This window comes from Lipophrys pholis (genome assembly GCF_963383615.2).
Source record: "Lipophrys pholis genome assembly, chromosome: 2".
Lineage (NCBI taxonomy): Eukaryota > Metazoa > Chordata > Actinopteri > Blenniiformes > Blenniidae > Lipophrys > Lipophrys pholis.
Window position 1 is genome coordinate 3,837,598 of NC_137636.1, and position 25,932 is coordinate 3,863,529.

The 25,932-nt window shown below is 43.3% G+C and overlaps 1 protein-coding gene across 2 annotated transcripts in view; it reads left to right on the forward strand.

Moving 5' to 3' along the window:
• coro2ba (coronin, actin binding protein, 2Ba) overlaps nt 1–24,818 on the forward strand; it is a 67,958-nt gene extending 43,140 nt beyond the window's left edge. Inside the window, exons 1-12 of one of the 2 annotated variants that reach the window (XM_080489648.1) lie at nt 1,036–1,173; nt 6,031–6,231; nt 13,475–13,591; nt 15,986–16,135; nt 16,267–16,431; nt 16,524–16,640; nt 16,771–16,875; nt 17,592–17,688; nt 18,017–18,129; nt 19,866–19,956; nt 20,427–20,566; nt 21,449–24,818. In XM_080489648.1, coding sequence (XP_080345774.1) covers nt 6,031–6,231; nt 13,475–13,591; nt 15,986–16,135; nt 16,267–16,431; nt 16,524–16,640; nt 16,771–16,875; nt 17,592–17,688; nt 18,017–18,129; nt 19,866–19,956; nt 20,427–20,566; nt 21,449–21,583 — 1,431 coding nt within the window. In that variant the 5' untranslated portion in view covers nt 1,036–1,173 and the 3' untranslated portion in view covers nt 21,584–24,818. Of the gene's footprint in view, nt 1–1,035; nt 1,174–6,030; nt 6,232–13,474; nt 13,592–15,985; nt 16,136–16,266; nt 16,432–16,523; nt 16,641–16,770; nt 16,876–17,591; nt 17,689–18,016; nt 18,130–19,865; nt 19,957–20,426; nt 20,567–21,448 lie in introns of those variants that run through there. The other variant, XM_080489647.1, reaches the window with a different exon arrangement.
• Nucleotides 24,819–25,932: the final 1,114 nt, after the last annotated feature.

Genomic DNA, 25,932 nt, shown 5'->3' on the forward strand with positions numbered 1-25,932 from the left:
AAAGAGCAAAATAATAAAACTTTTTAATAGATGTCTGTCTTCCATACGACTTTTGAAACACCCGGACAGGTGAGCACACGCTCACATTCGCACCGACAGGATCTTTCAGGTTTGGGCCCCGTCGATATGAAAAAATTTCAAGTTAAAACGCGTCATTGTTTGCGAAAAGTTTCATGTTTCCACGGCAACGTCTTGAAAATTATGTACATTTCCACAGAAACTGCAGTTTTTTCCCCCAAGCCGCGGCCTCGCCGCCATTACCTTCACCCCCTGCGTTTGCCTCCATCATGATTTCTTGACTTTTTTTCCTGGGTTTTCTGATTTCTTCGGCTCCTCCCTCGGTTTCCCCCTCATTCCTCACTTCGTTAATCTTTATCTTCATCATCAGTTAAGAGGTTTCATTTGCCTTGGACTGGCAGAGGATTACACTTACACCATCCCCCCCCCCCCCCCCCCCCCCCCCATTTCCATGGAGTGTTGGAGCATTTTCAAAAAGGTTCACCTTGGAAGCCGTATTCCAAAGGTTGCGTTTCCAGTGGTGTGTGAATGGACCCCCCCAAAACACTGTTTTCACTTGAAAACATTGTGTGACCAGAGCCTTGAGGCCCAGTTGTAATAATTGAATCAGATAAAAGGTGTTTTCATGATGTGAATGCCATCCAATCAGATTACTCAGATTACCTCGTAACTTCAGCCTCGTAACTGAGCTCAAATGAGGGAATTTAGAAAGATTCCACGTTAAAGTTTAGGATTACAAGTGTGGAGATAAGAGAGTTAAATGGTTGTGAGGGAATTGTGAGCGTTGGCTGGGAATCATCCAGAAAAGGCCATGTGGTTCCCAAACAAGCTGCGGGTGGGAGAGAGGAAGGAGGATGAATGGCCTCCAGTCTGCAGACAGAAAGAGATGCAGAGAGGGTCTGAGTGGCAGGATGGGAGAGGGGAGGGTGAGGGGGGAGGGGGGGCCCTCCAGCTATCTGTACTCGTGGGAGGAGAAGAGGGTGGGAAGAGCCAGTTTTAAAGGGGAGGGGGGGGGGGGTCAAACATGAGCGAGGAGGAAGAAGAGCAAATGCATTCGAGAGGGAAGGAAGGCAGAGAAAAGGTCCCGGCTGCTTCAGAGAGGAGGGCGGATGCTCGTATTCTGAGAGGAGGTGTCACTGTGACGACACCGGGAAGGTAAGGTGACATTTTCAGGTGGCATTAGGAGGCCGAGGAGGCGTGTGAGGTTTATTAGGTATGAGTGGAAGTGGAGTTAAAAACAACATGAAAGTATGTTGGAGCGGCCTCACAGTGTGTGCCGCCAGAGGGAATCATGCTCACAACCCACAAGTCTTATGATGTGAGAGATACTAGATTGTTGTGTGTGTGTGTGTGTGTGTGTGTGTGTGTGTGTGTGTGTGTGTGTGTGTGTGTGTGTGTGTGTGTGTGTGTGTGTGTGTGTGTGTGTGTGTGTGTGTGTGTGTGTGTGTGTCGTCAAGCTGTGAACTCCCTCATGAGATAAGAAAGACGCTCTCAGACAGACGTCCCCTCTGTGCTGCTGACCAGTGAAAGAGCGTGTCTGTCCTCCGACTGTCCCTCCGGCGGCTCGCTGCTGCTCTTCTGTTCCACATTAATTCTTTAACAAGCCGCCTTTATGCTGCTCACACAGGACAGACGTGTTTTCAGAGGGACGGCATGAGATGTTTACATGCTGCACATATACAGCGGGAGAGCGTCTTCTGCAACAAGTTAGGCCTTCACAATGGGACCGAACGTCACCGGCCTGGCGTTCGTCATCTCTTATGTTTGACTGATTCGTGTCTTGAGGTTCTTCTTGGTCGTTTCCTAATCTGTCATGTCTGGTTCATGGTTCCTGTCATTAACGTGTTTCCAGCAAAGCACAAATGCTTCGGAACATTGGAAGATCATGGAGCCTCAGGAAAAATGCTGCTTGAAATTTTATAAATTAAAAGAAAAAAAAAAACTGCACAACTTCGACCCAGTTTAAGTTTCAAGTGAAAACGTTTTTGAGATTTCTCTGCAGAAACGTTTCGTGTTTACTCTGCAAAGTTTTGAAAACAATCTCCGTACACTGAAAATGATGTAGTTTGCATGTCAGGCCACCAGTTGGTGCTGTCAGTTTGTTTTTGTAACGAAGCCACACACACATGCAACAGACAACCATACGCTATAAACGTTCGTATGGACAGACGAACAAGTGTGTTAGTACGGCGACTGTCAAAATAAAACTACCAAGTCCCAGGAGAATATGGACGGGGAGTCATGACAGTCTGGAGGCCAACATTTTTGTTATTATTCATCTACTGAGCGTGTGCAGAACAACTATTTCCTACGTCCGTGGCACCAATGTGCAGCAGCAGCACGGAGGTGGAGCTCCGGCGTCATCAAGGGGCTCCGAGAACCGTTGTCATGTAGACGGACACCCAAACGAAAATGAAATCAAAATGGTTTCAGCATGTGAGTCTGGTCTTCATCCAGCAGCTTCTGAAGTTATTCTCTGATTTCCATTCTGCTCGGTGTCTACTGACCAAGTATTTGGCAAAAATGGAACATCGTGTGATTGTTGTGGAACATTTGTGCCGAGCGCGTGTCAAAATTAAATCACCTGCAAATCTGAAGGGAGTGTCGTGAGAGTATTTTACAACGTCAATTCCAATTTTCACCCGAGTTTCCCAGGAGGTGACGCGACATTCCTTCAACATACATAAAACCTAAATTCAATGAGATTCAGGTTAAAATTTATGCTTCTGTCTTTTGATTTTTCAGTCTTCAACTAATCTCCGTCCGTCTTACGAGTTCAAACACGATCAAAAACTTCACCTGTCATCTTTTATGACGTCTGACGACAAAATGATCTCTCGCTGGAACGAGAAGCCAAATTTATGAGGTCAAGAATTCCTGATTTTCTTGTAACTGTTGCGCAAAGTTAGTGCGTCCTTCACAGCACTGTGGCTGTCGGGGATCGGTGATTGAGGAAGGACTCATTAAGCCAGACTCAGCCTGCTCAGGTTCCAGGAACTTGCTTTATTGGAAGCACTGGAGGAAAGGGGAGGTGGAGCGAGCAGCCAACACAGCCAGGATCTTCAAGACAAAAATCCAAATACCGAGAAAAGAAGGAGAAGGAATGCAGGAACACAACCAACACAGACGAACGAGACAGTGAGAATCTCGAAATAACACCAGAAACTACACCGATCTGTAGTTGCAGCATTGAGGCTTTGTTCAGAAAGACAACGGTCTTGAGATTTTCTTTACAGATTGTTTGTGGTTAACAACAATCCTGAAACCCCAAAAGACAAAGTCAAATTTTCACATTTTTTTATCAGGGTGAGTTTGTAAAAAAAAAACGTGCATAATGCAGCAGCTGTAGGAGACGTTTTCTGGACATTTCACTGTATTTTGCTCCAGAAGGTTTCATTAAAATTGGCTTCATGTTCAGATTGTAGTTATTTTTGGTCGTAGTTGTTTGGTTGTAACATTTCCATCACGTAGACTCTGCGTGACAACAAAGAAAAGTTTAAAGTTAAAGGTTATTATGGCTCGATGTTACCAGTCCAGGTCATTATGGCTCGATGTAACCAGTCCGGCCAGGTCTATAGGTGGAATTGGTCTAAATTAAAATGAGCTTGACACTCCTGGTTTACATCTTCAAAAACCTTCTGAGTCTCTGCATTTCCATTTCAGCAATGTCCCATAGATCGAACAGAATTTGAGCGTTGTCCTCGTGTTTTCCTTCATTCTGTGCGGTTGCTTTGTCTCGATCGTATTTCTTTGGCTTCCGCTTTGTTTTATAAAGAACATCACAACAGACTGAGGTTGGCAGGTTTACGCCCAGTTTGCTGGGAGGGTTTATAAATGTTTTTTTTTTTCCTCCTTTGTTTTCTTTGTTCGCTTGCCTGTGATGGACAAACCACAAGAGACGCTCAGATACACGTGTAAAACAAACAAGCGTCTTTAGCCTGGAGACGTTTCATCGCAAACGGGCGCCATTTGCATTCTGATTTGATTAGTTCCATTTGCTACATTTTTAAGTTCATTAACTCCGTCGTGTATAAAATAATCCAGCATATTTTTAAACTCGTGTAAAACATTCGGCCAGTGAAGAGCGTAGAGGTGAATAACATTGTAAAAAAAACTAAACTCTAATCTAAATAGATTAAGTAAAGAATCTTGGTTACTTTTATTCATTTGATATGCTGACGTTAAAACAAGATGAACATTAATGCTCAGATCACCTCAAATCACCATCAGAATGCAACAGCTATGAGAGGTTTTTGTGGACATTTCGCTGCATTTTGCACCAGAAAGTTTCATTAAAATTTGTTTCATATTGAGATTTTGGTGATATTCTGCAGTAATTGTCTAGTTTTGTGAAAATATAGACCTTTTCATCAGTCTACTCCACGCAACAACAAAGAAAAACGTTAAAGTTCAAATTGAAAGCTCATTATAGCACTAATTTACAAGGTTCTGCCCACTCATGATTAAATTGGAGTTGATGAAAGATTAAATAAGTTTGACACACCATCTAGAAACAAAATGTATATAGTAGTCGTCACGGTAAATCACCAGTATCATCAGTAACCTGATCCGCTTAATCCTGTCATAATCACACAGCAATATTAAAATAGCTGCCAGATACTGAAAGTTCTTTATTTGAGTAGCTGAATTAACCACGAAGTGATCCCCGTCCCTTGTGTGGTCTGTTTGAAGCTGATGGGGGGAAACAAAGGCAGCAGGGGAAGCTTCCTATTTGCATGCATACACCGGTTCCTCTCCTTATCCCAGCAACAATACTGAATGGAGGATCGCCTGATGTCACCCTGCTGCTGATCTGACCACAGTCGGAACCCCCGCCTCCCCTCCCCGCCGAGTTCCTGTGGTCAACTGATAAAGTCTCAGTCATTCGTCTCATTGAAAAATGAATCCGGTTTGAAAAAGTTTCCCCAATTATAGCTTGGAGGAATTCCCGCTGCTTCTGTCCATTTGGGGGTCAAAGGTGGTTTTGCATTCACGTCCTGTGACTGAGTCGACTTCGACCAGTAATCCAGAGCTTCCAGCAGAAGCGCGTTTGTGTGGTGAATCAGCAAACAAAGGAGGCGTCTTGAGTCCGATCGGTTTGCCTTTGTCGGCGTCAATGGCTGCAAACAATGGCGGCTTTGGTGGCTCCATTGGTGGCGTCTTCATATCCCTTCTTGTCCATCTGTCGAAGACAATGAACCACAAGTTGCTTAATGCCGGCAATGATTTCAAGTGAAAATGCAAATTGAAACGCCGTTGAAAACGTTTTAGAGCGGCTCCCAAAGTTAAACCTTGAATATTTACCAGTTTCTGTTGAACAAGACTTATTAGAACCAAAACAAACAAATATGAGTGTATATACACATTCCACAACCTGCCTGTCAGAAATCAATCACTTTGCTTCCTGTTTGTGGTGTAATTGATGTCTTTACCCCTGCCTTCCCTCCTTGACACATTAACCATGAGCTCTGAGGCGACACGCCACACTGTCAGAGCGGTTTTTCCACCCAGTTTTCACCCTCTGAACGTCTCACACCCAGAACCAATTTGGACCATTTCCCACAACTGCATGTGTGACTCTTATCGTGTGTGAACAGATGGGACGGCCTACCCAGCAACTGTGCGTTCTGCGAGAGGGGAAACATAGCGTCAGTCTTCACCGCTTCTTTCTCTGCAGTTATAATGACGAATGTTTGCCGTCTGATAAAACGGATGGAGGGATGTACAAACTATCTTTCTCCTCCTTCTGATATTTGGCAGAACATAGTTTACAGTCTGTCTTACTTTTGTGTTTCTCAATCACATTAAAGAATCTCCAGACTGCTTGTGCTTTCTTGCGTACCTGCAGGCAACGTCACGTAACACTCAGTGAGTTGTAGCATAGATCTTTTGAATATCTGAGTACGAATACTCCGTGCAGTATTGGGCCCGATACAGGTATAGATGGATAGAATAAGGCAGGTTCAGCAGATCTCTTGATGCCGACCTTTGACCTCTCTGTCCCCCGCTCAGATGTCATGGCGTCCGACCTACCGAAGCTCCAAGTTTCGAAACGTCTACGGGAAAGTGGGCAACAGGGAGCACTGCTACGACGGCATCCCCATCACCAAGAACGTCCACGACAACCACTTCTGTGCCGTCAACTCCAAGTTCGTCGCCGTGGTGACGGAGAGCGCCGGCGGGGGCTCCTTCATCGTTATCCCGGTGTCCCAGGTAACCCTCATTCCTCTGTCCCAGCTCCTCCACTCCACTTCACTGTGGGATCAACTCTGTTTCTTGGACTCGGTGCATGTAATGAAACTGACTACTCGTGCACATGCTTAAAATTACAGATATTTCCAGCCACATTCCAGCATAGTAAAATCGGAATCTTCACTGAAATGAAGCCCAGACTCTAAGTGGCGTGGTAAAGCTTGCCAGCCGCAGATCTGAAGCCAGAGTGGTGTTGCCAGAGAAGCTCGTCCAGGCCGAGCTGCATCGCCCATAAACACAACAAAAAAACTGCCTCGTTGCTTCGGAAAGTGTGAAATTCTCCTTCTCGTTAAAGGAAAAGAGAACGTGTGCATGCAGTTCAGTGTCAGCAAGTTCATTCTGCTTACTTTTACACACATCAGCCATAACATTATATTATCACTTTCCTATAGTTCCCTTTTATGTTCTGACCTGATGCTTGTCAAACCGTCTGAACTTTATTCATTTTTCTGCTTCGACACGTCAACTTTCATTACAAAATGACACCTCTGGCCCAATGTTTCATGTTTGTACTGCAACATTTCCAAGGAAACGGCAGAAATGCTGAAAACGATGTAGCGTGCAGGTCAGACCACTAGTGGGTGCTGTTGTTTGTTTTTGTAATGAAATCACAGACACACGTGTGCAGAGAACAATACACTATAAATGTTAACGATGACAGTACACAGAAATTCCAGTTCCAGTGACTGTCACCTATAAAATTACCAAGTCCCAGGAGAAGTTAGACTGAGAGTCATGACACTCTGGAGACAATCTGGCGGTTGTGTTTTATTCCGTTTCCACATAGACGGAGTCGGAACGTTTTCAAAAAGTAGCGTTTTCCCCCAGTTTCCTTTGAGAAGAAGTCAAAGCATTTTCAAAGAGTTTTAGCACCGTCATCGTGGAAACTGAAACATTTTGCACGCTTTATGTTTTCACTGGAAAACGTTGCCATGTAAACAGGGTCTGTATCTCCGGATGTTTTTGATGCCGTGAATCTGAGGAGCAGAGAAGGGTTCTGCCTCTTTAAGAGAGAACGTGGCGGAAAAGCTCCGGGCTGCCACGTGAGTGGAGTTCTTATCAGGCTCAAGACGTATTCAGGAAGCTGAGCGACTCTCGAGTTAAAGGTGCTCAGTCATGGAAGAAGAGCCACTAGATTAGGTGAGTCTGTGGTTGCTGGTGATGTTCTGGTTCATGTTTGTCTCCCCCTGAAGTAGACTCAAAGCACATGAGTATTTAAAGTCAAGTCAAGAAAAGAAGAGGCAAAGCAAAATACTTAAATTCCAAGAATCAGCCACTGCTAGAGAACGGAAAGGGACTGATTTACTAAGACCCTCATTAACGTGGATTAAAGTGCTTGTTCAGCGAAGCCCTTAAGGAACATCCCAGTGTTCAGGCTCCTGCATGCATCAGAGCATGTTTAAACCAGAACGATCTGCTGGAAACGGGGTCGTTTCTCCCTTCGTTTGCTGGAGGCCCCGTTTACATGGCAACGTTTTCAAGTGAAAAAAAAAAACAACGTTTTTCTGTTGTTTTACTGACATCTGGTGGTCCAACATGGAATGTACAGTAATTTATGACAAATAATTTGCTTCTTAGTATCAGTCACATGATTTTCGCAAACAACTAAATATAAGGAGAGTTATAGTCCAGAAAACACGGTACTCTGAATTTATTTTAGTAAATTTGTTTTACTGAATTGTATTTAGGTTATTTTAGGCCCATTGATGTCCTTTTGTAATATACCTGCACACTTTCACAGTTTGTCACTATAGTAACTGTAGGTAAAAGACAGTACTTAATATTTGTGGTATTCATTAATCTTTGGGTATCTTTGTGTTAAATTAGTTATAGCTTAATCTTTTTCTCACTTTTTTTGATGACATGTGTTTGCTAATGCTCATAAAGCTTGAAAAGTATTTAATTTTCTAATTTATGTTTATAAAATAACCTAAAGATAGAAGGTCATCACATTCACGCTACATTATTAGATTTTCTTTTTAAATGTTTGCTTATCAGAAAGAAACTACGAAGCTTTAACAATTACATGCATTAACTGTAATATTTAGTTTAAAGTCAAGGTATGTCTTTTTTAAATTAAATAAGTTTGAATACAAACAAAAACATCTTTTATGATGTTTTTGTGCTGTGCTACATTTATTATAGTGATGTTCACACATGTTAAAATGCATAACGCTTCACCATTCATACAAATAAAATAAAATTAAATCAAATATAAAATTTAGTTTGAGGTGATAATTTCTCTTTTTTGTCTCAAACATTAAAATCAAACAGTGAAGACCATAAAGGCTGCAGCCCAACTATAAAAAACTGACAAAACTCTTATAAAACTTCAAAATAGCTGAAATAAAGAAAAGCAAGAATCACACTGACTCACTACTGCCCCCTAAAGCAGACTTAAACCACTTCAAATGTGCGTACTGCCCCTTTAAATCGTAACGTTGCTGTGATCGTCTCGAAAATGTGCAGAAACTCACAGTTCACAGCTTCATTTGCAGGCGGACCGAGCAATGACGCACATGTAAATGAATTGTTGAGGTGTTTGTTCACCAGCTAAACAAACACGTCCTCTGAGGTGTGAGCGTGGCTGAAACATGATGGCGACGGGACGAACATATGGAGGGAGGACGGACTGCTGCTGGCTCCACCTGGCACACGCACCAACCCAGGAAATTAAAAAAAAGAAAAAACCCACAAGGTCACAGACACGTGGTCGTCAGCTCAGACAAAGACCAGCAGCAGAGTGGGCGTGGACCTTCACTGGTACTCCAGTGATTCTTGTTGTTATCGTTGTTATTGTGTGCCAAGCAGGTTTGAAAGGTTCTAATTTAAAGTTACACACATCTTAAAACAAGTATACATTCCCATAGCTGAAGTTCTCTTGTTTAATTCTAATGTTAATAAAGATGACGTCACATATTTTCTCCCTGCTTTCTTTCATGTTTATAAATCAGTATGAAATGATTTTGCTGATCTTAAGATCTATTTCAGAGGTTCTCAACTTTTGATAGCCGATTAAGGAACCCAACATTGGGCTGAGGGCCGCAAAGTAATTTTTTAAAAATACAAACAAAAAAAATCCCATTTGTTATTATTTGAATGACCAGATTTAATTTATATGATTTACATCTATTGGTCTGCATTCAATAATCTGCAATAAATACATTTTAATTAATAAATTAGGCTAAACCTGGCAAAACCTTGAGAAACATAGTAATGCACACCAAATCCAAAATGTAGTTTTCTGTCCTCTACAGTCAAATTTGGGAAATAACAGTCATTTCAGAAAATACATAAAAATGTATTTAGAACAAACCATGAGGCTGAGGACCCTGTCCACACCAAAACGTTGTTTCACATTAACACGCCGTTTTTGGCTGATTATTCACAAGGCGCAATGTTTTAGGAGCCCAAAACCTTTTTCTTTGTTTGTTTGTGTGTTTTCTGTGTTTCTAAATTCTAAAACAGGCAAAATGCACATCTGGGGAAAACGAAGACGTCTCCGGCTGGAGAGATTCTGTCTCCGGTTGGATTCGAAAGCAGCAGTAGAAATAGAAGTAGAAATACCTTGGTCGTGTTGATCCTGTTTCGTAGCCTCTGGAGGGCTAACGTATGAGTACATGGTCAATGGATTTTACTTCTCCTCGGATTTAAGAGTCCCCAAAGCACTTTACAATGTTGGTCACATTCATCCATTCACACGCCGTGCAAGACGCTGAGTCCATCCATTGGGAGCAGTTTGAGGTTTACTATCTGACATATGGACAGATGCTGGATTGAAGCTGGAACCGTGGATAGATACCAGATCCATACGTTTCTGGGATGTTTTGTCTGGTAACAGTGGGGAAGACGTGAAGCTTGATTCATTTAAAGTTCCATTATCCTTTCTGATTTCCTCATATCGCTCTCTGAACCCTTCAGGTCCCAGCAGGCCTTCTTTCTTTGCAGGTAATTAGCTCCTCCTAAATGGGGAGTCCCTGGGATCCTGTCTTATTAATGTTTTTGAGGCCGTGTTAAAAACTCACTGTCACGCTTGTAGGAGAGAAGCTGTCGCCAGAACTCACTCTGCTCCCTGGATCTTACACTTTTTAGATTTCTTTCTTTAAAAACTGGCCAAAACTGTCCTCATAGTAGGTCCATTCTGGTTCTCAGGATCACTTTACAAAGTGTTGAATTAAGAGAGACGACCACGGAACGGACCAAATACCTGATTGCTAGCGGAGTAGCATTAGCATCAAAGCCGTGTTTTCTGTGGGAATTTATGAAAACACGCTGAAGCCTGCAGAAGAAGCACGAGCTGGCAATCAAAGAGAAATAATCACTACATGCACATGACAACAACAACAAAAAGTCTGACTAATCCCAGTTCAACACGGAGACACATTTTGCTGTATCCCATCGGTGTTTTCGGCTTTAAGAAACTGATTAGCCACATGTGCTAACACCGGTAGCATCGCTTTGCTTGACTTCCTGTCTCAGTGTCTTCTTCTGTGGAAGAAATAACCACAGATGAATTAAAGCACCGTTTTAATAGACAGCGTTTTCAAATGAAGCTTCATAGCATTTTTGGAGTCAATTTACATGACGGTACTTTTGCTACTTTTTGAAAATACACTGAATCCATATCTGTGAAAACACAAGTTTTCTTGAACGCTGCTACTGCTCATGTGCACTGTAGTTAATAGTTGTTCTGCACATGCTCAGTAGATGGACAGTAAGAATGTTTTCCTCCAGAGTGTCATGACTCCCAGATGATTTTCTCCTGGGACTTGGTAGTTTTATTTTGACAGTCACTGTAATAACAATCCAACTTGGTAGTTTTATTTTGACAGTCACTGTAATAACGATCCAACTGCACTGGGTCGTCTGTCCATACAAATGTCCGTGTTCTCCCATTGTTAATGTTTATATTGTATTGTTCTCTCGGGGCATGTGTTTGTGGTTTCATTACATAAACAAACAACATTCCAACGAATGGCCTGTCATGCTAACTAAATAATTTTCTGGGTTTCTGACGTTTCCACGGAAACAGACATTGTTTTCAAAACATTAAGCAGAGCCACCGAGAGCCAATCTAATTTTCACATATACAGTACATGAACTGAGATAACAGCTACACGATAAATGCTAATAAAACACTTTTTTAAGTCCTTTGTTTAATTGTTGAACGACGACAATTAATTTAAAAGCATCACAGTTAACTCATGAATTCTGCATTGTCTTCAAAAGCATTCTGGGCAAAGTGAAGCTGGGTGGACTTATTGGGCTAATGACTGCCGCCTAGTGGCACAGAAAGAGAACGCACCGTCAGGTAACATGGTGCTGGCGTTTGTTGGAGGTATTTTATGGTTTTAAACATTCAATAGAGTCACAGAATAATATCAAAAGGGAGGAAAAAGAGAGACACATTTCACAATTTGACATTTCAAGAGGTTTTGTCATAGAGTCCATTGTGTTTGTCGAATCGCTGCGTCTTGCTGAGTCACTCCGTCTCCTCTTTCCTCTCTTCTGTCACCTCGGCTGGATTATCGCTGGACTGTTTTGGCTCAGAATGACTTCTATTGGTTTTGGCTCGTGTCCCTCAGTCTTGTTAGCGCCGCACTCAGCGAGTCTGGCAGCGAGTCGCAAAATCACATTTCACTGCTTTTTATCTGCTTCACTACAGCAAGGCTGTCAGTGGATAGATCGATAGATAGATCGATCGATAGATAGATAGATAGATAGATAGATAGATAGATAGATAGATAGATAGATAGATAGATAGACAGTCAGTATACACACACACACACACACACACACACACACACACACACACACACACACACACACACACACACACACACACACACACACACACACACACACACACACACACACACACACACACTGACCTGATGCTCCTGAACAAATCTCAGAGGAAATAAAAGAAGGGGGTCAGTGGATTTGAGGTGACATGAAACATTCACAACCTCCTGACTGACTTCAGCAGGCTTCCACTCTGTGTGGTTATGGGCCAGCGCCCCCCTGTGGACTGTGCTTGTTATTACAGCAACACCTCAGACGTCCCTCCGCAATAACCTCAACACATTCTGCTTGTTTGTGGCGTCAGTGGCATCATTTTTATTACCTCATATGAGTCGTTCAGGCTCAATAAAAGTGAAGCGGGGCTTTACTCAGTAGACAATAATTTGAGATTATATGAAACTGATATTTTCTGCTCATGTTTTGTACAAATTTTGTTTTTAATTGCTTCAATTTGTAGTCACATTTATTTTTGTTAATTATTGTGTTGATAAACACATTTTCTTAACTGTGTGAGGAAGCTGTAGTGCAGAGAAAACATGAAAACTCCACAGCGAGGCCCTGGATATCAATCTGTATAATTTTACTATTGTTGTTATTGTTTGGCATGATTATTATTTATTGTTCATAATATTTTATTTTGCCACTCTTCTATGAACTGTTCACTTCCCCCCATTGTGGGACAGATGATTGAATATCTTAACTTATCATGTTGAACTTGAATCGGGGAACTTGTCACTGTGCGGCGAGCGTGCAAACCACTACAGTACTGAATCAATGTGAAAAATCAGCTTCATCCTCCTTCTTTGTTGGTAGTTAGACCAAAGTCAGCTCTAAGTTTAGAACCGCAGTTTACACTTTAATGGGAAACATCTTTAATTCTCAGCAGTTAAAATGGTGAATCGTTTTGTTACGTGTATAGACTGTAGAAAATCCAGATTACGAGAGCGTGATAAGACAGGGATGGAGCATGAACCTCAGTTTTGTCCTTTCAGCTTCAAAGTTAATGGATTAGACCACCCAACAGGTTAACATGAGGATTTTAGCCATATACTATAAAAACGAAGTAGACTAAGTTTTTTCTTGTTTCTCAGCTTAATTTGTGTTTGATGCTTTCAATTTAGATTGTCTGGTAATTCTCTATATCTATAATAAGCAAGTAACAGCGCCAACTGGTGGTTTTTTTAATCATTTTTGCAGCTTCTTTGGAAACAAACACATTTTCAAAATGTGTCAACGCAAAACTTTTCTTACAAGAAAATGCAAAATCGATGCATTTTGATTTTGAACATTATGTTAAAGAGGCCCGAATCAAATACAGAGAGCTCAATGAAGACCTTTATCAAACTGATGATTTGTTTTTCTGTGAAATCTGAAATATTTGTTTGCGTTTGTGTTTCAGTCCGGCCGCCTGGACTCTCACTTCCCCAAAGTGTGCGGACACCAGGGAAATGTGCTGGACATCAAGTGGAATCCGTTCTTTGAGAACATCGTCGCGTCCTGCTCGGAGGACACCTCGGTTAGTGGCACACATCCCGGCTCATTAGACCGCTATTTTAAATCTTCAGCAGAAATTGTCCCGTCTTTTTGTCTTGTTCTCACTGCCACAAAGCAGAGAAACAGAGGTTTGTGTCCATATTTGGATACATTCATTTCAAAAACGATTCACCACAGTATTCCTGAAAACACACATTATATTAAAAACACTGCGAAATACTGAAAGATGGCCATAAATTCTCACAGTGTGCATTTTTGTCTAAAGATCCCATGTCATAATAAAATCAATGATAAGTGTGGACACACATGATAGCTAAAGTTCCACGGTTAAACGCTCGTCTGCACAAGGAATATTCGTCTGTTCAACTAATTTTATTCACGTAAAAATGTGCTTAACTGTCATGAAGCCGCTCGCCACTAGTGGGAGCTACAGAGATGGTAAATGGTAAACTGGCGCCGTCAGACAGCAGGCCTCACCGACCAAACTTAATGCAGCACACTCGTATCCAAGACAAAACGAACACATAATTGCTTTTGCGTTTTTTTGGGTTTTTTTGTGTTTTTTTTCCACAAAAGTTTCACGTTTACACGACATTTGAAAATGAGTCACGGCAATCTGGAGGGAAACGTTGTTGTTATCCATCTACTGAGCATGCGTGGAAGTACTAGTTACTACGGCCACAATGACATACGCCGTAGCAGCGTTTCAGAAAAGTAGCGTTTTCCCCCCCAAAGAATTCCACAGAGACAAAGTCAAAGCATTTTCGAAAAGTTGCGTTTTCAGTGGCTCCAAGCACGGTTGTCTCGTAAACGGACACCAAAAATGCAACGGAAGCTTTCCGTTTGCGGTTTGCAGCTGTTTTCTGCCCTTAAAACATCAAATAGCAGATGTGAAAAACCTTTGAGCAAGGCACAGATTGTATTACATTGAAGAAACTTCAGCTGAGCTCAGTCCCTCTTCCCTTTCTCCTCCATGTGCATCAGCAAGGCTGCAGGCCTGCGTCCTCCTCCATCCTGCACCTGTTACATTACTCCACCAGGCACACTAAAGCTCTGTCCTGCGTCGGGCTTTCACTTGTTGAAAGATAATCTCATCTGGTCCAACATGGAGCCTCCAGCCTTCGCTGTAATCCGGCCTAATCCTAATGCAGCCGGCTGCATTGATAGCTGGTGCTATTTTTGATCTGGAGCTGTGTCGCACTGATTGTCGGGAGGATTTCATAGTGAAAGCTCTGGAGATAAAAAAAAAAAAAGAATAAAAGGCCATTACTGAGACAAAATGAGTGTTCCACTAACATGTAGTAATGATGTTACTGTAAAGAGAAGACACATGATTCCATGAGTCCAGCTCTAAAGATCTCACATTATAAAGAAAATTCACTTTCTAATGGTTGTCCAACATTAATGTGTCCCTACAGTCTAGCCTGTGTGTGAGTAGCAAGTCTGTGCTCATACAGGCGAAGCTGAGATTTTCCCTTGATGATGTCATGCAGGGAAATATCCACTCCCTCTGGTAATAGACACTCACTTTGACCCTCACACAAGTAGATAAAAAAACTTACAAAGATGACTGATATCCTGAATAGATTCAGTAAAATCTGAAAAACCGTAAAAGTTAGCGGGAGCTAGCGTTAGCTACTTGGTAGTCGCTAACAACACACTCACCATTCTGAAACGTCTTCAGGAGCCTCCTTCTGGGCCAGGTTCTGGTTCAAACTGGTTGAAAAGCAGATTTTCTACGAGTCCGAGCAATAAATCCTCAACAAAAACCAGTGCAAAACTCAACTTCTGTAGAAACGCGTGTTAAAACTATAACACTATTATATGCATAATAAAGAATGTGTCATAAGCACAAAACTGCACTAAATAAATAAGGGTAACACAAACAGGCTCCCCAAGAAGCCCAATGTGGCAACACTCATCTTATCCCAGAGAATGGCGTGGATAAACACGGCTCGTTAGCATTTAAAGGTACAGACACAGAAAGACCCTGTTCTCAGTCGGGTCACTAGAGGGACTTTTAGACTGGCTGTAATTCAGGACCAAGGCTGAATTTGGGGAAATATACTTTGAATGCAATGTTGTTTGACCTCTGACAACTATTTGAAATTGTTGAAAAACTGTTTTACATGGGACCTTTGAGGGAATTTGTTCTGCTACATGGTACTAATACAGATGTTTTCATATCCACTACCATCTCTGTGCTCGATGCAACAGTGGAGAATACAAAATAATCATTCATATACACTAAAAATACAAAGATTGAAAATATTCAGCAACTGGTTTAAAAAAACTGACCTAAACAGGACGAGTTGAGGTTAAATAGACACATTTCAAAGTTTTATTTACACTACATATTTGGACTTCAGATTTCATATTTCCAATGTGAGTTTGCGTGTGTTCCTGCGTGTTGCAGGTGCGGGTGTGGGAGATCCCAGAGGGCGGATTGAGGCGCAACATGACGGAGGCGGTGCTGGAGCTCTACGGCCACAGCAGGCGGGTGGGCCTGATCGAGTGGCACCCCACCAGCAGCGGCATCCTCTTCAGCGCCGGCTACGACTACAAGGTATGGCGGCAATGATACGTAATGAGATTTTTGCTACGATTCATAGGTGCACAATGTGTTTTCACACCAGACTGAACAACTGTAATGGCAGCAGTAGCTGTGGTACTAACAGTCCTGTGTGGTTCCGTCAGATCCTGATCTGGAACCTGGAGATCGGAGAGCCGGTGAAAATGATCGACTGCCACACCGACGTCATCCTCAGCATGTCCTTCAACACAGACGGCGGCCTGCTGGCCACCAGCTGCAAAGACAAGAAGCTACGCGTCATCGAGCCGCGCTCCGGACGAGTCCTTCAGGTCTCACGTTTTTATGAAACTGACGGCGCCCCCGCGATGAAAAATATCTCTGTTATGATACTCTAGTTTCTCCTCTCTGTCTTCTCCAACAGCAAGCGAGCTGTAAGAACCACCGCGTGAACCGAGTGGTGTTCCTGGGCAACATGAAGCGGCTGCTCACCACCGGAGTCTCACGCTGGAACACCCGGCAGATCGCTCTCTGGGACCAGGTGTGTGTGTGTGTGTGTGTGTGTGTGTGTGTGTGTGTGTGTGTGTGTGTGTGTGTGTGTGTGTGTGTGTGTGTGTGTGTGTGTGTGTGTGTGTGTGTGTGTGTAATCCCATGTGTGTTGCGCTTCTCAGGAGGATTTGTCCATGCCGATTGTGGATGAGGACATCGACGGCCTCTCAGGACTCTTGTTTCCCTTCTATGATGCCGACACACACATGTTGTACCTGGCAGGCAAGGTTAGACACAAAGTTGTTTTTTTTTGTTTTTTTTATCTACTACATCTTTTTTTTTTATTAATAATTTGCTCATTTAAAAATAAAACTGATATGTCAAACACCGGATCCATCCATCTCCTGTGCTCCTTCATCCAGCTTACCCTAACCCTAACCCTAACCCTAACCCTAACCCTAACCCAGGTTAAAATCTTTCTGTTTACAAAAAGGTTTTTTAAAAAAAGTGTCTGTGAAAACAAAAAGACTGCAGCATTTTATACTTGGCCAAAATACACCAAAAACAGAAAGAAAAAAAAAACCACTTGAAACAACAAACACATGCAAGTCAAAACACAAAATGGAAATTATGAATGCGAGTGAGAAAAAAAGTTATTTATGCTGAACACCAAATACTCAGACAGATACAGAAAAACACAAAAACAATGCTTTTACACTTAAAACACTGTCGTGTAAACGACGCCTCGGTGTTTCGTGCTTTTCTTAGTCTGTCGTTACAAATATGTGAGCAGGAAGGAAAGACGTTGTCGTCCAGCCTAACAGGCTTTGTTCCAAAAACCAAGGCCAGGCTGTTCTCACATTCACCCAAGATATTACATATCATCATATCAGACTCGTAAATAATTGATGAACCATTGACCTGTCCGGGGTTAGAAGATGGACGGATTCATACTTCTAAATATCAAGAATGTGATATGGATACTCTCACGCTGCTTTGGCAGGGAGACGGGAACATCCGGTACTTCGAGGTCACCACGGAGAAGCCGTACCTTCAGTACCTCATGGAGTTCAGGTCCCCGGCTCCGCAGAAAGGACTCGGTGAGTCCGCCGTCGATCTCTGGGAAAGGAGAAATCCTCCCAGCTTCATTAGCCGTCTTGAGCGGCGGAGGAACGAGGGAAATGAGTCACGGTGAAAAATAAGCTCAGAAAACGACGCCTGAAAGGTTCAAACTCATCCAGTGAAAAGATGAATTAAAATATTCCCCCAGTGAAACTTAATGAGCCCCTCGGAACGCATCCAGCGGCTTCATTTCGCAGCAGGTTGATTTTTTTTCTTCCTCTTCAAGGTTTTAATGAATTCTGGGAAGAGGTTTCGATGTCGTGGAAACTGCGGCGTCGCCACGTGACTTCTGCTTCATGTCTGCAGGTGTGATGCCGAAACACGGGCTGGACGTGGCCGCCTGCGAGGTCTTTCGCTTCTACAAACTAGTCACCCTCAAGGGTTTGATTGAGCCCATTTCCATGATTGTACCACGGAGGGTAAGTGGGGCTTAATACAAATGAGATAATGTTCTCTCATTATCAATCATGGCTGAGGTTTAATACATTTATCAGCCACTTAATGGCCTCATTTAACATCTTTTGGCTGCACAGTGACATTCAGTGTTTGGGCTCGTCATGGAGAGAATTATAGCGCAAACTAATCAGAGCTGAGAGGGAACAAGGACAAAGGGAGGAAAAGTTTGTTTTTATGGCTTCAACCGAAGATGATGACTGAGAAAAATAATATACAGCTGTGATCCGTCTGGGCTGGTCCAGATCGTGAGAACAGAGTCAAATTTCAATTCAATTTTATTTGTAAAGCGCTAAATCACATCAACAAACATCTCAAAGCGCTCTTACAATGATCGAGCACAACAGAACCCAACTAAACCCTTCCAAAGCAAGCAGATGTAACAAGCAACAGTGGCCAGGAAAAACTCCCTCGCATGGAGAGAAGTTCATAAGAACTCCCTCTTCAGGAAGAAACCGTGGGGCGGACCCTAGACTCTGGAAGGGCGGCCATCCGCCTTGACCGGTTGGGGGGAGAAGTACATGGGATAGGACAGGGAGAGAGAGGAATAGAAGAGGAAGAGAGAGGAATAGAAGAGGGAGAGAGAACAACAAAGAACAAAGAACTTTCCAGACTGGCCCGTGTAAACGTGTAAACTTTAGTAAGATACTCTCGAATCCTTTGCAGTTTAGTTTCATCGTGGTGAGATATAAGCCGTCAGTAGTTACCAGGGGTCCTCACCTAGGTTTGGGTCCTAATTCTTTATTTCTTTTCTAATTCTTTTTCTTTCTTTAGTACCGTGCAAACACCGAAAATTGCACAAATGTGGAGTGAGTCACGAGTACCTTGTGCATGTCGAGCAAGTCATACAATCGCCAAGCAACAGGAATATCAAGTATCTTATGAACGCAAAGTAAACATCATGCAGATGTAGAGCAAGTACGTGCAGACAGCGATGTGTGAATGTCAAACAACTACCAAACCAGTACCACACAAATGTGGAGCGAGTATCGTGAAGTCAATTGAATATCGTGCCAAGAAGAAGGTGTTATAATGGAAATGTCGATTGGGTGTCATGGAAACACTGAGCGAGTGTTCTACAAATGCTCTACACACAAAGTGTGTGAATGGTGAGCGAATATTTGGTGAGTGTCGACGAACTGCCAAGGCAGTACCATGCAAAAGTAGAGCGAATACTGTGCAAATCTCGATCGGGTGTCGCCCAAATTTTATGCGAATGTCGTGCGAATCTGATGCAAATAACAAAACGTTATCATGCAAATGTCCAGCCATAAACATGGATATATTGAGTGAGAGTCCGACTAATGTCAGGGAATCATATCTTGGGAATGATGTGCAGATATTGTGAACATCATAGTGAACATCCAGCAGAAATCGTGTGAATGTTGAGCAAATATCCTGTGAATTCTGAGCGGGGACTTTATGCTTATAGAGTATCATGTGACACGCAGGCATTTTGACCTTGTTTATCTCATGACCTGTATATACAATATGTTTATAGGATGTAGGTGAGCAGAACATCTTCTACCCCCTCATGTTGACTTGAGTGTCAGTAAAATTCGCAACGTTTCAGAATCTGTTCAGACGTGTGCAAAGAAATCCCTGCTATTACTTGAAGATACTGAGATTTTATGCCTTTTCTTTTACTGTCTCAGATGTTTCAAAGCGAAGCAGATTAAAGCGTGTTGAACTGTGTTTACAGTCAGATACATACCAGGAGGACATCTACCCCATGACAGCTGGAACTCAACCTGCACTGACCGCCAGTGAATGGCTGAGTGGGATTGATCGAGGTAAGAAAAAAGAAAACAAACTAACAGACACAGTCGACAAGATATTTACTAATATTGATGGAAATGACCTCGTAATCCTGTATTGGAACAAATAAATAATTCATGAAATCAACTCAGGAAAAAAACACGACTTCAGTGGTTTGAAATCAAATCCAGTACTTTCTTCACACTTTAGGTCCACACTGTATCTGTATGTAAGTGTTTCACAGTGTTGTCTTTGTGAAAGGGTTTTATATAAAGTTTTCATGTTTGAATCTCGTTTTTCATTCTTTCTTCGTTCAACACTAAAATGACGATTGTGTCCCCCGATGGAAAAGGTTTTAGATTGAAGGGTTTTCTGGGTAAATAAGGTTTGTTGTCAGGAGATGGTCAGAGGATTTCTCCTGCTTCTTAAAAATGCTTTCCTGGGAGTCTTAAGCTGCTCCGGTGGGCTTTGTGTGAACAGTGTTTGTGCTCGGTGGTTCAAACAGACCCGGTGCTGATGTCCCTGAAGGACGGTTACGAGCGGCCAAACCAGTTGGTGTTCAAGGCGCCGGCGAAGGAGAAGAAGAGCGTGGTGGTGAATGGGATCGACCTGCTGGAGAACGTACCGCCCAGGACGGAGAACGAGGTGTGGAGAAGTCCTTTACACTTAATATCGCATCTTTTCTTTGACTTCTCACCCTTTGCACCAGCATGTGATTAGAAGTATGCAGAGAAAATGGCTGCAATCACGGCGCTCCGAGGAAGTGGATCCAATTCTTTGATGAGAAAAGATGGCGGAGGAGCCTGAGGCTTTCTCTGCTCTGAGGTTGTTAGATTTGAACATATCTGAATAAAGAGTCTGTCTGCTTGGAGGTAAAAACTTTAGTGTGTTTGTTTGATGTGGCTTTAAAGGGTATAAGTCTCATTCCATAGGGCAAGATGACGATCAGGTGATGATAGATGCTTTATTGATCTTGAAGGCAATTATTTTTCAGCTGCTCCGAGGGATTGGCTATTTTCTGTACTTTTCCACTGATTTAACAGCCCCCGTTAGTCACACACACACACACACACACCAGTGGAGGCGGCTGCCATGCAAAGCGATCAATACATCCATTGAGAGCAGTTTGGGGTTCAGTGTCGTGCTCAAGGGCACGTTGACAGAAGGGGGATTGAATCAGTAACATTCTGATGGAGAGATGACTCGCTCTAACATCTGAGTCATGTGACATGAATCCACCAAAGATGATCTGTTCGTGGCCTAAACATAGAGCTGGGTTCTTTAAGAACCAGAGTAAATGTCTCTGGTTGGAGGGAGGAGTCTGTTTGTGATGCTGGATGTCCTGGAAGTTGTTGATCGCACCTGTATTGTTTCCTTGGTTTACGTCTGATATGATGTTATGGTTAAGAGAGCAATGAAGACCTGACAAACGGGGCGAAAGCAAACTGTTTCGTTGTTGACATCCTCTTTCTGTGGACATTCATTCACATGGACACGCTTTCTCTTGTTTTTTTCGTCTTCTGGCAGCTCCTGCGCATGTTCTTCCGGCAGCAGGACGAGCTGCGGCGGCTGAAGGAGGAGCTCACCACCAAGGACGTGCGAATACGCCAGCTGGAGCTGGAGCTCAACAACCTGAAGAACGTTAGCCCCAACAACGTCTGACCTCTCAGCCTCCGGGACTGGCCAAGCTGCTTCCCCCGCCCCGCCCCAAGGCCCCGCCCCTCCATCTGACCTCCGACGAGCTTCTGAGCCGTCACGTCCAGCTCTTTTGATATGCCACATGATATCATGACTTCAGTTCTGCTGCCCCGCATTAGTGCCCTCAATAATATGTTGCGTAATGTCTTAACTGATGCAAGTACTGGAATATTGTAGTAACGACAAATATCATGAGTGATGGAGGAGAGACAGTTGAGAGAGTGAAACTTTAGCATTAAATCAAGATTCGAGATGATTTAAGACAAGATGTGCTCAATTTGAGGATTTTTCTCTTTTTATAGGTGAACATGAAAGGGGTCATATTATGCAGAATTCACTTCCTAAAGGTTTTCCAACAGTACTAATCGTCCCCATACCTGGACTGACGCCCCAGAGGTGAAGACAGTCTGTCCTCTCTCTCCCTGGCTTGTTTCAGGTTTTAAAAAGTGTGTTGCTCCAACCAGCCAATCAGAAATCAAACCCTATATAGTGTCATCGGGGGTTTAGCCAATCCCAATCAAGGTAGGCCCTCCCTTTGACTCCTCCCACAATTAGGCAGCTCTGCTCTGGCACATGGCACCACGAGAGGAAGTACTCCTCTTCCCAAGATGGGCATGTGTGAGCGGAGCCAGTCCAGCTCACAGAGACACAGCAGATTCTGAATGCAGCTCCTATGATTCAATATTCAAATGGAGGAAAATCAAGGAGAAGCTGGATTTGGGGCAATAAAGTTTGAATCCAATGTTTTTGGACCGAAAAGACCACGTGAAAGTGTTGAAAAGCTGTTTAATATGACCCCTTGAATGATCTGGCATTCCCTCCATTGGTAGGATCACTTCAGCCCCGATCTCGTTGGGTTGCGACAAACTGCGAAAGGCTTCCCTTTGTGCTTTTTGTAAAACAGTTTCATAGTCGTTGCAGAGGTCTCCAACTCATCTCAAACCTTCTCGATCTAGTTTCTGTGGAGTAGAACGTGTGAGAAAAGAGCTTTCAGAATGTTGATCTTCACATTTGCATAACTTTTGATGTTTGCTGACAAGATTGAAATTGGGGAAAAAAACGTCTCGCACAATTATTGCAAATGTGCAACTGTTGAGCAAAACGTGCTGCGGATGTCTGTTGATGTGGAGTGGATGTCATTGTAGCTTTAACGGAACGTTGGGCGAGCATTTCGCGAGTGTTGTGTGAATCTCTACAAAGTAACGTGGAAATGTAGAGTGACTACCGTGAAAATGTCAATAGTGTTGTTTGAAAGTCGAAGGAGTGTTGTACAAATATCGAGAGAGTGTTCGATTGCCAATTTTGAGCGAATGCTGAATCTGAACTCCGGCCATATTTTGACCAAATATTTGCAGGGTGTTGGCGTGGTATTCACGTTACAGGAGATTCATGAAAACTGAAAATAATTGTCTATCTATAATTGCTGTCGCAGCCCAGAGACATCGGGGCTTTAGAGAAGTGCTAATCAACCTGCGGACGTGGACCTCTCACTATTACTCACTATTCCTGCCCTGTTGTCCAAGTGACGAAGCCTTGATCGCGTCCCCGGACTCCTCCCTCACCGACCAAACCACCTCAGAAATCCCACCTTTTGTGAATAGCGTAGGGATGAACTGACTCTTTCTTTTGATTCCTCCTCCCTGAAGCCTTAGACCCTGCTGCAGACCCGGTTTTGCAGCGAGCTGCAACATCATCTCAAAATGGTGGACGTGAAGTAGTTTTGCACCTTTTACAGACGTGTTTCTTTTTTGTTTTTTTGTTTTTTTCACCACAAAGCTGCTTATCCCATACTCACCTACAGTGTCAGCCATAAATCTACTTCACAGCTCCAGACGGCGCGGCTCTTAAACATGCAGTCTTTTTCCAAGGAAAGCGGGACAGCTCCGTGTTGTTGCGAGGACGCAGCAGAGCGGATGTGGAGACGCGTTACCGCGGCAACGCAGTCCGAAGGGAAGCTTTGCTGGCTATTGCTGGTTTTTAGGGCTAATTTTGAGGTTGGGGAGGGGGTGATGTATATTTGCTTCTATTTATTTGTCACACCTTACCTTTTTAGCTAACAACGTGTATATTTGTTAATTCCATTGTTTTTGTATGACGTGGCTGCGCAAGTAATGATTGTGACGCTTGATAGATTTTTCGCTGAATGTTTCTGGTGCGAGGTTTTGTGTGAAGCGGCACCTTTGACAGTAGTAATTCTTTGACTCCAGCAAGCATAAGAGGATACGTTATGAAGCCGTACTCTTGCCTAATCCTAACAGTACAAGCTGTAATAATAACCATCCTTTTACATTTTAGCTAAGTATATCACTATAACTGAGACGTGTTTGCCTGTAGATTTGTAGTTTGGCTCTGGAGACTTGGGATCATCTGCCTCTTTTCCACTCGTACCAATAGACTTGGCCTAAAATTGGAGTTTAAATTCCTCCGTTTCACCGTGAAACACGCGTTCCTTCAGTCTTACACTGAATCAGTGTTCACGTTTGGTGGTGTTGCTCCCTGGTACAAAAGAGCATTTTTAAAATCACACATTAATATTGGAAGTGCAGGGATGTTCATTTTGCAACGACGTCACCAGAAAAGCTGCGTGCACGGCCGTTACACCCTGGCTCAAGGTGAACCACGATGCAACATAGTCACACCCATCTTCTGTACCGACTTGTTCAATTCAGAGTTGCGAATCACTGCAGCTGAACCCCGGCTGACTGGGTGGAGGCTTTCCATCACAGGACAAACATTCACTCGTTTACCGTCACAAACTAACCTGGAATACGTTATCAGACTGTATATTTTGTATCGGGGAGAAGACTTCCCTTTAAAGCTGCTGGTTCATGAACGTCGTGCCAACAACCCATCCAGGTGGGGAACGTACAATCACGTGTGTGACGCAATGCACCCTGGGTTATTCTGAATGACTCACATTGGCTCCAGCACCCTGTGACTCTGAACTCCATAAAAAGGTGGAGAGGATGGACGGATTGTTGGATATTGACCAACTCAGATCTCAGCCACAGTCTATAAAACCTTGAAAGGTTTACTCCATACTCCCAACGGACTTCAATGAAGCTGCTCCGCAGTCCGTTTCCTAGCGTACAGATGCCTCCTTTCAATCAGATTGGAGCCACAAGCTGCAGATCAAATGAACTCTTCAAAGCAGAAATTGTACCAGGGTGCGACCAGACAAATAAAGTGTGAGCACATCAACGATCCAGCCTCTTGACCTCAGAAAAGCGAAACGGCCAATCAAAGACCTGCATCATCAGAATGGGATTTGTAAGTGACGAGGAATTTCAGGTCTGGATGTCACAAGTCTTCTCTCGTCACGTCATAGCAGGGACAGTAAGCCATCAATGTCAAGTATCAATGCAGAGAGTATAATATGACTGAAAGTATTTCTGTACAGTTGTGATACACCATTCAGCCATAACATTATGACTACTGCCCGGGCTGTATCGTGGCTCCTGCCGTTAGTGGGCGGGATATATCTGGCTTTGAGTGAACTTTCTGTTTGATGACAACTGGGTCTGAATATCTCCAAACCTGCTGGTCTTATGGGGTTTTCCCAGTCGACAGTGGCCCCAAGCTGCAGAGCAGACCATCAAAAGAACCAACGACGGTCAGTTAGGCGTCAGAACTGGACCACAGTGTAATGGACGGTGGTTCAGGTGTGTGTGGTTTGCCTCTGGAATACCTTCCATCAGGATGCATTATAGGAAGAAGGTGAACTGGTGGAGGCAGTTTCACACTTTCATCAATCTTCTTCCATCCATGTGCATGTTGCTTTAACACGTAGCATCAACCTCAGACCATGTACAACACAAGTCCGACCCTGGTCCCTGGAGGTCCCCCACCCAGGGTGTTTCAGGTCTCTTCCTGCTGCAACAGGCTTCTGAAACATGCATGATGGGATGTAGAGGTCCTGGATTCGAGGCTGGTAATGCAACCCCCACACAAAGTTAAAAAGGTTCGAGGAGCCCAACAACCAGTTTGAGGCGTTGACTTGGCCTCCAGTTTCCCTAGATCCAAACCAACAGAGCATTTGTTGGATGTGCAGGATCCTGGAGGCGGAGGTCGAGCCTCCACCTCACAATTTGCAGGACTGAACAGATCGAACGTTCTTTGCCTTCTTTTAAAGCATATTTTTATTTTAGAAACAGTCGCATGTAAGACGACTATTTAGTGAAAGTCCTTTCATTTTCACATAATCTCTGTATAATTTATCAGTTGGCAGTATTTACCTCTTAACAACCCGTACTAGTCTGCCTCTGATTGGCTCGTCAGCCCTCATGCTGCACGGTAAACATGCAGCGGGTACT